Below are 16,700 nucleotides of genomic sequence, written 5' to 3' on the forward strand. Positions count from 1 at the left end.
TCAGCTCAGAGGAACCTGGCCCTGCTCGGCCTGACCTGGGCTTCAGCTGGCCTCGAATCTTGTATCAAGTCTCAGGAGGTGGGTCTGGGCCCCGTTATTCAGTCAGAATTCCCTTACGGGCCAAAATGCACTTCTGTTGTTTGCCCTGGGACCGGCCATGCAGAGGTTGCTTAGGAGAAAGCCTGGCCCCCCAGCAGGGCAGTGGACTCCAGTCCCTGGCTGGCTTCCCCCACTGCCCGCACCTCCTTCTTTCCCTTCCCATACCACAGGGCTCTTGCACGGCTCCAGGCTCTGGTGTCCTCACCTTGCCCAGCAAACACCTACTGTCTTCAGAGTCCACCTTTCTCCCCACCTCCTCCAGACAGCTCTTCTCCAGAAAGGAAGGAAAAACACCAACATTTATGGAACATTTAACACATACCAGACACTCTGCTAGTTTTTCTTTTTTCTTTATTCTTTTTTTTTTTTTTCCCAAATATGTTTTCCTCATTCAGTTCTTCCCAAGAGAACTCTGAGGTAGGTGTTGCTAGTTCCGTCTAACAGACGGGAAGAGTGAGGCTCAGAGAAGATAAGCAACTTGTTCAGGGCTCCTGGCTATCAATGGCAGAGCCGAGATTTGAACCCAGCACTCTTTGAAGGTCTCTGCTTTTTTTTCCCTCTCAGTTTTGTTGCCTCTTGAGTTCTCCCAAGCAGATTGTGCTCCCTCTCTGGGCCTCCATGGCCATCTGCTCATGTACCCCCAACACACTTATCCTGTGCTACTATTATCACAGATTTGTAATCTGGGGGTACCTGGATGTGGGTGTCTTGTCCGCCTCTGTGACCTCCGCACCTAGCCCAGGGCCTGGGGCAGATGGTATTTGCCGAGGGAATATGTTTGCAGCAAATGACATCTCTTCTGTCTCCCTTGCAGGCACAGGGCCATGGGTGACCACGGTGGCCGCCGGGAGCCAGCCCGCCCTGATCGCACACTCCTATGGAGTGGCCCAGCCTCCCACCTTCAGCCCGGCTGTGAACGTCCAGGCCCCGGTCATTGGGGTGACCCCCTCACTGCCTCCCCACGTGGGGCCCCAGCTCCCGCTGATGCCAGGCCACTACTCGCTCCCACAGCCACCCTCCCAGCCACTGAGCAGCGTGGTGGTCAACATGCCCGCCCAGGCCCTGTATGCCAGCCCGCAGCCCCTGGCCATGTCCACACTGCCTGGTGTGGGGCAGGTGGCCCGCCCGGGACCCACTGCCGTGGGCAACGGCCACATGGCCGGGCCCCTGCTGCCTCCACCACCACCAGCCCAGCCGTCTGCCACCCTCCCCAGCGGTGCCCCTGCCACCAATGGGCCCCCCACGACTGACTCGGCCCACGGGCTGCAGATGCTACGGACCATTGGCGTGGGGAAGTATGAGTTCACCGACCCCGGGCACCCCAAAGGTAAGTTCCGCTGCCCACATACTCCCGTGTGCCCGCATCTGTGCTTCCCTGAGTGGTCACGACAGCGCGGACAGGCGTGCGTTTCCTGGCGTCCGTTTCCTGGCGTCCTGTGCTCTCCAGCGGCTCCCTCGCTGGCCTCACCCGGCCTGGAAGCAGTAGTGGGGCCTCCCCCTGCCCAAGGCAGCTGGGCCTCAGAGGAGGCAGAGGGGGAGGTGGGGGAGCGAAGGAAGGCCAGGCAAATGCCTGTGAGCTGCCAGGAGAGGAAGGGAAGGGAGAGCCTTGCAAAGTCCTGGGTCCTTCTGCCTCCAGCCCAAGCCCTAGGCCATTCTCCCTTCTGACCCCGAGGCTAGGCCAGGTATGGAATGAGCAGAAAGCATGTGCTCCTCTTAGGGCTCCGTGGAACAGTCCTCTGTGCGGCCTTCTCCATTTCCCACCCAGAACAGACAGAACACGAACTGTGGCCTTCCCCAGAAGAGCTCCCTCTGCTGTGCGGTGGGTGAGAGCGGCTCCCCAGACCACAGGGGAGAGGAATGTCTCCTCCCCAGGAGACACTGCCGGGCCATCCTGAGCCACTTGGATTTTTGGTTTCAAGGAAGCAAGGGTGGCTCTGTGAGGGTCCAAGAAAGAGCCCCTCTAGCCTCAGCCTTCAGTCACCCCTTTGCCCCACCCCCCGGGGCAGTTTTCAACAGAGCCTGAAGGATGAGCCCCCGGCCTTAGTGTCAGGACAAAGTGCCTCAGCAAACAGGCTTCACTCCTGATGTCTGTCTGAGCGGTCTACCCAGCTGGAATGCAGAAGAGGGCAGGAGGACGGGGGACCACAGATGTTACACTGCTGGGGTTCATCTGCCCCAAACTTGCTTGCTATCCCTTAGAGCTCCAGACAGCCAAGCCCCTTTCCTGCTGAGTGCAGAGGGGAGGCAGCCAGGCCTGGCCCCAGTCGCAGGCAGGAGGGCACACAGTGGGTGGTCTGCCTGCTGGGGTACCCAGGCCTCCTTTGAAAAGGGGAGTAGACGGTCTTAGGAGGTGTGGACCTCTGGGCATCACTTCTCTGTCTTCTGGCTAACAGCCCCTGGAGACGGCTCCTCGGGGGGGCCCTGCCTCTCTGCAGAGCAATGACTCCCACTAGCCATTCTCTTTCCAGCCTGCTTTCATGCATCTCTATCCTTATCCTTTTGAGCAATTTTCAGACCTCGTCAGGCTTCCCAACAACAAAGCCGTGTCTAGATCTCCATTGGGTTTCATTCCCAATCTGATTGCGCCCCAACCGCCTTTGTTTTGGAAATCAGCACTAGTTTTAAATGACAAAATTACAGAAAATTACATCTAAAATTCTGGTAAACTCTTGCTTTGTTTAAGATCTTTTTAAAAAAAAATTGACTAAATTGATTTTTTGTTTGAATTGTTTTGGTTAAGCTCTCTTTCCCTTAAAAAGAAAAAAAAAAAAAAAGTACTCCCAGTTTATATGCTGCCAGCTCTGATACACTGGGAACTGGGTGTCCTGGCTGGTTCCGGGGTTGTGCCAAAGGCCAGGCACTGGGTGGGCTTTCCTCTCCCCATCACAGGAGCATCTCCGCTGCCCCCAGAGGCCTCCTAGGGCTGATGAAAGGTCTTGCTGAGTTGCCAAGTTTCAGACATGTATCTAGGAAAAGGATTTATTCTGGGCAGAGAGGGAACAGGCCCAGATGGATCTAAAGTCCCTGGTTTGGGGCTTAGCACAGAACTGGGGTCCACCTTCCCAAAGGCACACGTGCAATTTCTCATCACGCATCTGAGCCCATAAGCTCAGGAAGTTACAGGCAGTAGAGACCCACTGGGCCCCCGGGGTCATTGTAGAGCCATACAACTCTCCGGGGCCAGAGGGCAAGAATCACCCTCTGTGGTGATCCCCAACCCTCAGACAGGAGGGAAGGAGAGAGAGGGCCCCTCCTGGGGTTTGTCCTGCTAGCCCTAGAGGGTGGATTCAGGGCTAGGTGAGGCCAAGCATAGGGTAAGCCTAGAAAGGGTGCACAGCCCTGCCTTCTGGTAAGCCAGTGAGGTCCCTCCAGCTCCAGCCTGCGACAACCGGTGACCCATCTGTCATGTTGATTTCCATAGTCGGCCAGGGAACGGGCTCTTTCCCCAGAGATTACATTTAACTCACTTCTCTATTTATGGCCCTCGTGAGCTGATTTCTCCCCTTATATTTGTGGCAAAGAAAGACAATGAAGCATGAACATACAAATGCCTCCAAACTCAAGCCTGGGTGGGTTGTGTGGTTTTTTGTTTTTTAGGGTTTTTTTTTTTGTAAAGTAATTTCTCCTTTCATTTCTAATCTTAAAAGCCTTTATTGCTAAAGCTATAATTTGTCTGTCAGATCTAGTGTCAAACAACTGAATATATATTTTTTTTAAATAAGAAACCCAGATTCTAAAACCAAATCTTTGAAACTTACCATGTGAGAATCATATCCCTGACAAGACCGTGTGGGTTTGGATTTGGGTCACTTTTAATTTTTCCCCAAGGGATTTTACATCTCCAAAACCCAATTGATTTCACACTCCTAAATGACAGACAGCTGGCTCCAAGTGGGAACCAGGAGGCTTGGCGTGATGGCATCAACACTAGTCAGAACTCCACTTAAGGAAGAAAAAAAAAAAAGAAAAAGAACTTTCCTTCTCTCCTGTTCTGTTTGAAAGCTTGCCCGGCATTATAATAAGATTCACTGTAGAGCTCCTTGAGATCTAGCTCATTAAAGTCCCACGATTTTTCCTCTATTGTTTGACATGACAACCTGGCCTCTCCCGGGGTTGAGTAATTATGGAGAGATCCCCTCCATGAGGAACAGGTCTTACCAGCCAGAGAGATGGGCCTCTGGATGGGTATTTTTAGACTTCATTAGTGCCCTGATTTAAAATTTCACATTTTGTTTCTTGTAATTATCTTCCAATCGACGGAGCTGAAATATCTGTTGGGGCTATGTGAGTCTGCCTTTCCAAAAAGGGCGTTGGGACTTTAATTTAAAACTTAACCAGTTGAAAAATAAAGGTGATGTGGAAATGCTTTTTGATTTGCAATAGGTCAAGCGATTGTCTCGTCTGTGAACAGAGAAGCCGGCTTGCGTGCAGTTCACTTTAATGAGTGTTATTTAAATGCAATGAGCACATATAGATTTTCTTAAGAAACTTATAAGATAAATCTTTCTTTCTCTAAGAACAATTTGGGGGTAGGATTTCATTCTTAAAAAAAAAAGATTATGTGTTGAAAACTAATTAAAATAGATTTCATGTGTGCAAAGTGATAAGGGAGGAAAAAAGAATTAGTTCCATTTGAATCCTGTTATATACCTGAGGCCTTTGTCTTGTTGCACTGAAAACTGAGAAGCAATCTATAGGCTGATGTGGTGGCCAATGTCAGGACATGTGAGATGAGTGAAGGATGTCTAATGTCCCTGCCCTGGGGCGATGGGAGTCCAGCCATGTCAGGGCAGAGGCACAAGCTCTTGGTGTCATTTTTCTATCCACTTCCTTTTTCCACAAATGATTCTTGGGGGCTAACAAGGTAGCCAGAGACCTTTAAAAGCCCCAGACTAATGGTGAGCTGCAGAAAGGTTATGTTTTCACCTGCACTTCCAAGGAGAAAGAAGCAAGGTTGCACCTGCTCCCTTCCTTTTCTGAACCAAAAAGCAAAATCCAACTTAACCTGAAGCGGTGAGGGCTTGTCTCTTCTGACTTCAGATTCTGTAGACCTAGGGCGAGGGACCTCGAGGATTCCCACGGCTGGAGAGCCATGTTGTGGGATGGGCTCAGCCCCTCCCTGTGGTTTCACACCTCTTCCTTCTCATCCTTGCCGGTGGACCCCCACCGGGGGGAGCTCTGTGTGTCTTTATGCCACTTTCTGCTTGGAAAGCAGCCACTCTGTCGTCTCTCCGAGTGGCAAAGACAGGATCTGGAAAAGAAACCCTGAGGCACACTGAATGTGACAAGGACAAGTCTCCTAACCTCTCTGAGCCTCCTTGTCTTCATCTTTAAAAAATGGGATGAGAGTACCATCCTCATCGGGCCTGAGGAGGTTTGAATGAGACTGTGGCCATGAACATACATAGAGCTTTGCCCTCCTAACCCTGCAAACCGTTGTTCCTGTCAACAGTGACCCCAGGTCTAGAGTTCAGCAGAGACGGAAGGTGGTGAAGGGGTGGGAAGCAGAGCCCCCTCCCCGATGCAGAGGAGATGGAGGAAGCCCAAGCTTGTTCATATGGTTGGCAGCCCCGGTCAGGCAGCGTCACGGGACCACCATGTCCCCATGCGTAAAAGGGAGTCGACATGTGGTCTTTCTGGCAGGAGGGTTTTGGACTGCTCTCCCCGGTGTGGAGCCCAGAACAGATGCCCCCCCCCCATCCCAGCCCCACCCTCTGACAGGCCAGGGCACACTGCTCCGTGCAGATTCTGGAAGCAGCTGGGAATTCATGATAAAGCTGTTTGCCATGCAGGGTTAGCCCAGAGGCACAAAATGTCCAAACTGAAATCACCTTCCCACAGACCTGCTCCTCCCGTGCCTCTGTCTCAGCAATGACATCATGAGTCCACCCAGGAGTTCAAAGTCAAAGCCCATAGTTGTCCTTGACCAGCCTTTATCCCCCTTGTGCACCGAGTCTGAGAACGCCTTTGATTCTGCCTCCTCCAGATCTCTCCTCTCTCTTATCCCCACCACCACTCCCCTCTCAGGCCCTAACACCTCTGGCCTGCATTTGTGGCCTTCAGGCCCACGGCGTGTCCCCTCCTGTCCAGGCCCATCGTGCAGCCACTATAGTCTGCAGAGCTCAGGTCCAGTCCCGTCTCTCCCGGTGAATGCCTCCACCAGCCTCCGCTACTTTCAGGACAGTGCCCAACCCTTCACGTGGGGCCCCAGGGTCTGACTCCCGCCTGCCTCCACCTGCATCTCGGCCATTCCGCTCACAGGCTGCCCTGAAGCCATGTCAGGACAGGGGCTTTCTCCCTTCCAGCTGTGCTCTGCCCTTGGCCAGGCACCTACAGTACAGTCGCCCTGCTCCCGTGTCATTCTTCCCACTAAGTGGCGAGGCGCTGGGTTGGGGCCAGGCACCTCCCCCCACATACTTGCCCCAGAGCAGAGGGGAACCTGAAACTCTGCCTCAGTTTCCTTGTCTATAAAAGGGGACAATAACAAAAGGTGCTTCTTAAAATCATAGTGAGGATTAAGTGAGTTCTTTGACATAAAGCCCTCGGAATAGTACCCAGCATATCGTTAATTACTACAAAAGTCTCTGCAAAAGGTCTCTACAAAAGCAATGCCAGGGCCTCCTTTCAGTCTCTGTGGTCTTCTAGGGGCCCGAGGTAACATGAAAAAGCCAGAGGCCAGGTTACCTTGCGAGGTGCCCCCATGGTGATGTCTGAAGCCCCTTGTCCCCGGGGATCCACTTTGAACACAAGACCTTGCTTTCTTCCCCCTTATAACACTTTACACCCCTCCACATTGCCATGACAACCAAAAGGCATCACGCTGTTGGGGAGACCCTCCCCCTAACTCCAGGAGCTGTTGGAGGGGGGCTCCTTTCTATCTGCCGTCAGGGGATCTCGGCGTCCTGCAAGATTCAGCTGGACCCCAGGTGCCAAACTTGTGGCGTGGGTCCTCCTCTGGAGCCATATCAGTAGATGGGACAAATAGGATTGGGTTGCGCCTGCAGACCAACCAACACATGGGGCCAACAGTACGGAAGGTGGCCAGGAGCCCAGGTTCGGCACCAGACTGCTGCCATAGAATTCCAGCCCCACCACCCGCCGACCCAGTGGACCTGTGCTGGAACACTGGTGTCTCTGAGTTGCCTCAGTTTCCTCATCAGTCCCATGGAGAGAATATTAGTGCTCTCGTCATAGACACGTTTGAAGGACTTAATAATGTATGCCAAGTCTTAACATAGCGCATGGCACGTAGTAAGCCCACAATATTAGCTGTTGTTACGACCGCCACTGATGTAGAGAACCCTGGAGAAGAAATATTGTCGTGCTCCTTTGGCTCAGGCCCTCCATTGTTTCTAAAGTAAGGTTGCTGAAAACAATCTCCCAGAACTAACTGACATAACCCTCAGTGCTGATCTGGAACCAAATCCACAGACCCCTGTTACCCTAATTTTCCCCTTTCCAGCCTGCCCCCCCCCCAACACACACTCTCACCCAAGAAATACGTGTCTCAGTGGCTGTGGAATCTGACACTTGGTCTACAAAAGGTGCTGGGTCCTCGCCGGTGTCGTGCCTACCCCAGGCCTGCCTCGGAGAGCCCCCCTCCCCTTCGCCGGGCTCAGCCCCCTGGGGTTTGTTAATCATTAATTGGAGGGTTGTCCAGGGCTTAACTGTTGTGTTAACAGATCATTTGATGATGAGCGAAACAGGCAAGCAGAAAGATGCCACAAAGGCCCCTAGACCACCCGGAGATTGTCGGAACAGGGGGTGACCCAAATACCCCAGCCTATGTGCAACCCTCTCAGGGCCCTCTGCTCAACACAGTATCTGCCCACCCCCTGCCCTGAATGAGCTGAGTGCATAGAACTAGGAGTAGCATATGGGCTTTCAGCCCGAAATCTCTGCTGAGCATTCTGGAGATCAGAAATCCTGCTCTGCCCCTAACTGTTGACCGGCAGGGCCAGCGGAGTCAAGACGCCATGGCAATGAGAGGGCTCTTCAGATGACAGCAGAAGGAGGGGATATTTCCTGTCCAGGGGCTTCAGGAAGTGGCACTCACCCATGGCAGGAAGCCAGCCGCCCTGGTTTCAAGCCCACGCAGATACCAGCAGGGATGACCACCAAGTTCTAGATCACTGACACTCAGAGGCCACCAAGCGGCTTCAGTTATGTCACCTCCTTCCCTGCTCTACCACCAAGCATTTATTGAGTAAGCAATATGTGTAGTATAAGGCACCTACTGTGTGCAAGGCCCACATTAGCTTTTCCACTCAGAAGGCGCTGCGGAATGTGCTGGCTGCCCCGTAACACTCCCTGCTCCTACTGAACCTGAAGCCCCATGGGGATGCCTAGAGTGTTCCAGACACCGCCAACGTGGTGGAAGGAGCTTGTACCCCACTTGGGGAGTCCAGGGGACTCGGCAATAAAAGCCACAGGACCTGGAGAAGAGATATCAGTATGGACTGGGCCTCAAAGGCAATCAGAATGATGGAGGGGAGTGAGCAGAAGGGAGGTAGTCCTATGGAGGCAAGATCTTAGGGAAGAATGTTTGAAATCAATGCCAGTGACACAGAATTGTGATTTCTACCACAGAGCCACACACACATCTATTCAAATGGCTCATAGGGCCTGTCCTGATTCAAGACAGGTCCAGATAGTGATTTACACTTGAGGGCCCCAGGAGCCCCTGTCCTCTTGGTACACAGAGTTTAGGAAACCTGGATTTTCCTCCAGCTTCGTGGCTTTACTTGCCCAGTTAGTGACGGCCAGATAAGGATCCAGATAATGATCTTGGGCAAGAGTCCATTTTATCAGTCATTCTGATCTTGCAAGGTGAAGTCATTCTGGCCAAGGTCAAGCCATTCTAGCGAATGTCAAGTCATTCTGGCCAAGGACAAGTCATTCCAGTCAAGGTCAAATCATTCTGGTTTTGGAAGGCCACTCTGGTCTTGCAGGTGAAGACCCTTTGGTCTTCAGGGGCTTTGATCTGAGTAGGAAACCTTTGAGGGCCATGAACCCCTCACTGGGAAATCGGTGCACACCCAGGGTCTAGAATTTGTAAACCTTTCTCTCTCCCACTGTGACAGGTTAATGGCAAATTTCCCGTTGCCCGATCACTCTGCAAACATCTAACACAGGCTGTCTTTGTTAGGAAGGACATGCCGTGCCAGGCTGATCCCTAACATTTTTCAGTTTTTGAGGCTGGGGATGAGTTTTGAGAGGGGAAGAGCTGGACAAAGCTGTGGGGTGCCTGCTGCGTGTCCCCTTGTGATGCGGAGGTCACGGTGTCCCAAACCATGAAACCGGTGGGAGGAAATGGGACACAACACTGGCTGTGGCTGAAATTACATTCCATTCAAGAGCACACTCACTATTCCAGAAGCGTAAAAGGTCAGAATAGCACATGCATGTTAGGAACTGAAAACATCGTGTAGATTGCTTAAAGGGGAAAAACGGCCCAAAACTTGCGATCTGTTGAAGCAGTCACCATTGCTTGTTTTCATTGTATAACGCTCTTTCTTTTCAAAAACGTTATCTTAGAGGGAAGCCCAAGTGTGCATCAGTGCATCAAGAAAATGCTCTTTTTTACCTTCTAGCCATGCCAGCCGCCCTTTGGATGACCTAGCAGCCGCGCCGTGAGCTGTCTGGTTTGGCCCACCGGCCCCGCACGGCCTTTCCCTCCTCTCCCACATGACTTCTCACTGTTGTCATTGCCCCGTGTCGTAGACCCAGGTCTACACACGGCCTGGACAACCACGGATCTGTGTAGCCCTGCTGTCTGTAGAATCAGCTGTGTCTGAGCGTGTCAGGGCCGCCTTCACAGCCTGCCACCCACAGGCGGCTGAAACAACACCTGTTAGTGTCCTCGACGTTCTGGAGGCTGGAAGCCCAAGATCAGGGTGCCCGCAAGGTCGGTTCCTCATGGGGCCTCCCTCCTCGGCTTACGGATAGCCATCTCCTTGTCGGGCCCTCCCTTGGCCTCTCCTCTGTGCAAGCCCTCCTGCTGGCTCTTCCTTGTCGGACATGGATTAGGGCTCAACCCTCATGACCTCATTTAGCTTGAATCACTTCTTAGAGGCCCTGTCTCTACACACAGCTGCTTTGAGAGTTAGGGCTTCATATGACTGGGGCGAGGGGACACAATTCAGTGCCTAACAGGCTACCTGTCAGTCTAGTTGGCAAATGGAGTTAGAGTTAGTCCGTGTCATCTTGCCTGGACAATGTCTCCTCCCCAGTCAGACCGCACTCCTGGGGCCATCACTGACCTTGGCCACATGGTGCCATTTATGACTGGGCCCCCCCATAAGTGTGGGGGTGTCTGGTCCCCACTCTTCCTCCCATGCATGCCTTGTGGAGCTGCTGGCAGCCAGTAAGTGGTCCTGTGGGAGGTGGCGCTCTGATTCCAGCAGCCTGGTCATGTGTGTCCCATGAGCATGGCCGGGAGAGGCCCAGTGAGCAGGCCCAGAGCAGCCAAGCACAAGGGGCCCGTCTCTATGCTGCTTTCGGTCTGCAAGGACAGAGGTTTCCAGGCAAAGAACTCCTAGCTGCAGATAAAGTGACTGCTTAAGGAGTGGGAATGGCTTCAACAGGGGACTCTCTAGAGACAGTTTCTGGGGACAACGTGGTATCTTGGAGAGAGCCCTGAACTTCAGTCTCCCCACCTATAGAATTGGGAGGGCGTGGTTTCTAAATGATCTTTAAGGTACTATCCCAACACTGTAGTGGTGTGGAAGGGGTGAGGAGGCGGAGAGGAGGGGATGGGTTGTTGCTTAGGAGTAAATTCTCACCATGTGGGATAGATGATGAGTGGCCTGGGAGAGCACGGCTGGGGAGGAGGGGCAGCGGTCCGTGCTGGTAGACGCAGCCCTGTTTCTCAGAAGGGCATGGAGTGGATGTTTTATATCCGTTGTAGCTTCATTCCGCACTAATGTAATCCTTGCGGCTCCCCTCTGAAGTGGCTTCAAGGAGGGAAAACCGAGGCTTGGCTGAGACACTTGCCCGGATGTGGGTGGTAGAGTAGGAATGGGAGTCAGGATCAAGGCCGCCTGCCTCTAACACCCATTCCCATCCCACCATACCACACCTCGAAGCTTCTCCACCTCGTCGGGGGCTCAGCATATCGGGGCTAATGATGGGTCACGATGGCTATCTTACATCTCCTGGGGCCACATCTCAATATAAATCAGCGATTCTTGGGTTCTTTCCTCATCTCCAGAAGAACTGTGTGGTGCATGGACGGGTGAGGGAATGGATGTAGTTCCTCAAGTAAACCCATGAGGGACGTTGGGCCCTTGGAGGATACTGCAGGCAGGGCACTGGCCACCCCAGAAGCCACCGGAGCTTGGGAGTCAGGCTGCCCCAGAGATTCCTTCCCACTGTGGCATCTCCCGCATCTTATACACAGTATTGCCAACGCAGTAAAGTTAATGGAGCCAACCAGCCACGGGAGGAGTCAGGAATTCCATGCAAAGATGATACATCTTCGAAGTTAATGAGGTCTATGGAGCTTATGCCCTTTTAAGTGATCATGGTTCTTGAAACCCACCAAACAGCAGCACACCCACTCAGAAGCCGTTACTGATGCCATGTACCTCTGTCATGAAGGGACAAGGGAGCCACCAGGACAGGGCTCCTGGAACTGGCTTCCTACTGACACCTGGGTAGCCTTCAGCTCCTTGGGAGCTCAGAAGATGTCATGCCTAGCCAGCCATTCTTGTCCTTTGCAAAGTCCTCAGATCATCCCAGGACAGCCATGGGGACTGGTCAGCCTCATGGTGCTCAAGGAAGACTGTGACCAAATGGAGCCAGGAATCTCTTGAATAGTGTCCATGCCAGCCCACAGCCTCAGGCCCAGCCTCAGCATTCGTTGGAAGAGGCGCGTGAGAACAGCTAGACTGTCGGCCCTTCCAGACTGGCCAGGGCCCAGGGTGGTCCCTGGGCTCGGGGAAGGTGAGCAGACAGTTTCTAGGAAGCGTAGATCTGGAACCGGCTGAGGAGAAACACAAGCAGCCGTCAGCCCGACTGCAGACTGAACAGGGACCATCGTGCCCTGGCCCCGGGGCCCCCTGAACATGTTCTGCCAATGCTCTGCCCAATTCCAGTCTCCCCCCCCCCCAGTTAACACTGCTCACAGTTGCTGAAGAACACAAAGTGGTATTTGTTGTGCCCACAGAACATCTGCTGAAGGCAAAACTTGTGTTCATAGCTCTTCACTTCCAAAGACTTGCCGTGTTATAAAAAGAAAGGGACCATCTGTCCCTCTTCTGGACCCCAGCACCTCTTGGAAAAGATTTCTGTGCAAGAAGGCAGTGAGAAGTCAGCACTGACTTCAGGGAACTATTCTGAGGCCGGAAGAGAAGGGTGCCTCCCGACTGAGGGGAAGCTGAGGCAGCAGATGGAGGCCGCTCGATGGCGGCCATGAGATGGTAGACGCTGGCGAGAAGGAAACAGCTGTGGGGCCAGGGAGATGCTCCAGCTGTGCCAAGGCCCAACTGAGAGGATGAGGGATGTGAGAGCAGCCTGAGAGGAAGGACCAGAAGGTACGGGGGCCCCCCCGGCAGAAGGTGTGGAAGATGTCGTCGCCGTTTTCAACATACCTGTTGCACAAAGTCAGATATCATCTGTTTGCAATCCTCTGCCCAGCTTGTCTGGCCTTTCTTATCCGAAAAGCCCATCAGGACAGTTCTGCATCTTGGGGACCATCGTAGGTGCCAGGATTCCCCTCCAGTGGCTGATAATTGGGGTATTTTTCCGGAGTGTGTGGGGTCCGGTGTGAGGCCTGCTCAGGGTTTGTCTGACTCTCAACACCAAGATAGCAAAGTCAGCCGAGCAGCCAGGAGAAGCTGGCTGGGCATCCAGGGGGAGCCGAGGGGAGCACAGATGGGACCCTCAGCAGGGAGGCTTTCCCCTGGCCTCCCCGCCACACTTTCTCCCAGGCGGGCCACCCACTGCCTGCAACTCCACAAAAGGCCCTTCCTTCCTGGTCTTCAGCCTGGCTCTTCCTGCTCTTTGGTTCCAAAACAGCCCTGTTCCTTCCACCTCCCCCACACACACCCAGGGAGAAGTTGGTTTCTACCGGAATCCTAGGAGATGCCAGAGAGCCTTGGTCTATGAACCTCGAAGCTTGAGGCTTATTTTGTTTCAGATCAAAACCTGCCTCTCTTCTGAGCTTCTGTCCTGGGGTGGAAACGGGTTGGGGGGGCGGTGCTGGAGGTTCAGAAGTGGGGTCCTCTGAGGACACCCCTTGCTCCCATTTCCGGCTTGTCTCTGATGGGAGTGAATGAATTAAGAGCTTGGCTTCTGTCCAGGCGAGGCTTTGCCAGTTTTCATCCACAGTCTTAAACGTACAGAATGGCCCCCACTTGGATGCATGCATTTAGACTCTGGGGCTGAAGGCAGTTCGTGCGGTAGCATATTCAAGGCTCCCAGAATCCTAAAAGGTCACAATCCTTTCATTCTTGCCCCTTTTCACTTCTGTTCTGTTCTTATTGATTTCTTTGGGCCCATAAGAAAACACAGTAGGCAAAGCCTGCTACTTCCATTGAAATAAAATATTCTGCAGTCAAACCACACACCATAAAGAAATAATTGCAGTCTGTATATATTGCTAATGGACATCTCTCAGCAATTCCCTGTCTCATAAGCTTTAAACACAGACATTAGTATAAATATGCAGAAACCCCCATTCGGGCAAATTACTCTGCATTTCTGAACAGAAGGAAGATTAACCATGTGCTGATATCTTTGAAGGAGCTCAGCAGAGCAGGAAAAATTCACTGGCCCTCTCTGGGAGGGAGCTGGGGCCTCTGCAAGGCCTGGAGGACAGAGCTGGCCCAGCAGGCATCTTCTCCTCCCCTGGAGCCCTCAGGGCTCGGCCTCAGGAGGAGGGGACTGCCCCCCCCCCCCAGCCCCTGGCCTGATCAGCCTCATCTGAGCTGGTTGGTCACTCGGTAGGAAGGTCCTGCTTCCAGAGCCTTCCAAGCTCCCAAGGTGCTGGCAGGTGCAGGAATGGAGAGGTTGCAGCATTATCCCCCCGAGGTCTCTCATCTCCCTGATAAATGCCCTCAGGGATCATCAGCCTTCAAAGTAAAGGCCCATGAGGAGCCCTGGGGAGACTTCTAGAGGCAGCATCTCCATCTGAACTAGGCCCTAGAATTTCCCTTTCGCTGGTCCTCCTCTTCTCAGCCCTCCTCCCCTACCTGCACACCCCCAGTGAGGGTCCCCTCCTCCCTACAAAGGCCGACACAGTGCTGAGGGTTTCTCTCTTCTGAGGCTCAGCTGTCTGTGTCACCAGAGCCTAACCCCGGCCTGAGCTTCAGGGCTCTGTGAGGAGAGCCCCTTCCTTTCAGGAATCGGCCTGGCCTCGCCAGGGTAGGGAAGACGCCCCTGTCAGAACAGGTTGCTCAGCCCAGGAGTCGGGGGCTCCCAGGGTCTAGCCTCCCCCCACTGCTGATTAGAGCGGAGGCAGCAGAGGCAAGGGAGGGCTCTGCATGAAGCTCCCAAAAGTCCCCTCCAGGTGTTCAGCACAGGCCACCATGACCCCTTTACCGACAGAACTCGAGGCTTGGTTTTCCTGGGCCTGGAGCAGCCAGGGGAGAAAGGGGAGGGGGGGCTGCTGAGTTACTGCAGGCCTGCCTTGTCCAACGTGGGAGGGGAGCTACGAGCTGGTCAGGAATCACTGAGGGACGAGGGCCAGAGCGCAGAGGTCTTCTGGTTATTTGTTTTGTGTTCGCCTGCCTTTCCCATGGTGGAACTGAACGCAGAGGAAAGCGTTGCATTTACATTCCAAGGCAGAGGGAGCTCACTCGGAGTGGAGCTTTTCGGAGTGGAGCCTCCCCGCCTGCCTGTTGCTATGAAGTCTGGACAGGACCGTCAGGGAGCCTGGCACCAGGTGCACCGAGGCTCCCAGACCGCCTGCGAGGCCAGGGTTTCTGAAACACTCCAGTTTTCGAGGCCAGTACTCCGGGGCAGCAGCCTGGGCCCGAAGCAGAAGCGCAGCAGAGAATGGGAGGCTCTCCTCAGCTCACCCCAGCGCGCACGCAGACTTCACTCACCCGTCTCACCAGCGAGCATCTTGATGGTCTATTTTCATGTCTGTCTCCCCCCACTCGACTGTGAATGACTTTAGAACACCCCCGCCGCTGGCCAATTTAGCAACTCCCTGTAAAATTTTAAGATACCCTTTTCTCAAGACCCTTGCTTGCCATCTACCAGAAAACTGTCACAATACCAAGAGAAATCTTGATGAGTGGAAGGTGATGGGCGCCCCCTGGAGTTGTGCGGTGTGCAGTTTGAGCTAGAAAGTGGCTTCTTGAGGGTACTGCATTCCAGACTCTCATCGAAGCCTCACACACACTGTGTAATCCTCACGGCAGCTGCGGTCAGAGGCCCCATTCTACAGATGAGAAACTTGGGCTCAAAAACATGAAGGAAACTTCCCGTGTGTATCCAACTGGTCAGGGACACAGTCGGGGTGGACACTGGGCCATCTGGCCCCAGGGCCTTGCCCTGCACCATGTACGCACGGTAACAGCCTCAGTTTCTAGTTCTGGGATCGGCCCTGAGGGTGCCCTGTTTGCCACAACGGCACAGAAAGGGCCTGGCTCCCAGCCCAGTTCAACCCCTCTCCTGCCCTCCCCCTCACACTGAATCTCTACGTGTTTATAAAATGAGGAGCCAGATGCAGAGGGTCAGAGTTCAGGGGCCCTGGCTCCCCCCAGAAGCTGTTGCAGGTTGCCCTTCAGTCAGACCCAAGGAGATGCCCTCACATGGACCCAAGCTGGGCCCATAGCTGGGGAGCCCCACACCCCAACAAGGACTTGGGGCCTGTTGGCTCATCTCCACCAGGGCCTTTCAAGCTCAGCCCACCAGACTGGCTTCCAGGGCCCTCGAGTGCCCTCCCTCAGCCAGGCCCTCCTTCCCACCTGGTCAGCCTCTGTGTGGTCTCAGTTCTGCCATCCACTCTCTGCTCAGCCCCTCAGGACTCACTCCTCAGCTCCTCCTGCCTCCAGGCCGGCCCGCTCATGGGTACTCTCCACTCTGCCGACAGAGTAGATTTTCTAAAGCACCATGTGACCAGGCCCTCCCTTAGTCAACATCCTTCAAGGGTCCCCATTTCTCATGAAGCTCCCTCACCTGTCACTCCAGGCTGCTGACCCCTCCAGCCTCTCCCACCCCTCAGCCCCACAGGCCTGGGCCCTGAGGGCCTCCGCCCAACAACACACTCACTTCAGCTTCTGCTTGTGGATCAGGAGGCCCACCCCTATTCAGACCTGCCTTTAGTCTTGTTCCTCCTCCGGAAAACCTTCCCAGACACCCCAGGCTCAAGTGGCAGCCTAGGGCTGCCATGACTCCCTCTTGGGTAAAGTGAAGGGTGACCTAATCAGGGTTCTCCAGGGCCATCCCACAGGCCCCTGTGGCTGCTGCACAGAAACCAGAGGGCCCTCCTGAAGAACTACAGGAAGCCGTTATGCATGTGGCCATCAGAGAGTTCCAGGAAAGTGCAACATTCCAACCTAAGAAGAGCTAGTTCTCACAGCCAAAAACGTCAGGGAGGCTCAGGTAACTGTCCTCCCAGGCCCCAGCCCATGGGAATCCAGCTCCTC

General features: G+C 53.9%; 1 protein-coding gene across 3 annotated transcripts in view; it reads left to right on the forward strand.

Annotated features, from left to right (window-relative positions):
• The window catches only part of KLHL29 (kelch like family member 29), a 297,536-nt gene that overhangs the window by 239,765 nt on the left and 41,071 nt on the right, over positions 1-16,700 (forward strand). For all 3 annotated transcript variants that reach the window (XM_032866924.1, XM_032866925.1, XM_032866923.1), the window contains one exon: positions 914-1,426. In XM_032866924.1, the coding sequence (XP_032722815.1) occupies positions 914-1,426 (513 nt within the window). The remainder of the gene's footprint in view (positions 1-913; positions 1,427-16,700) is intronic.

The sequence above is a fragment of the Lontra canadensis genome, unplaced genomic scaffold (assembly GCF_010015895.1).
Source record: "Lontra canadensis isolate GAN:19392208 unplaced genomic scaffold, GSC_riverotter_1.0 scaffold32, whole genome shotgun sequence".
In the NCBI taxonomy this organism is placed as follows: Eukaryota; Metazoa; Chordata; class Mammalia; order Carnivora; family Mustelidae; genus Lontra; species Lontra canadensis.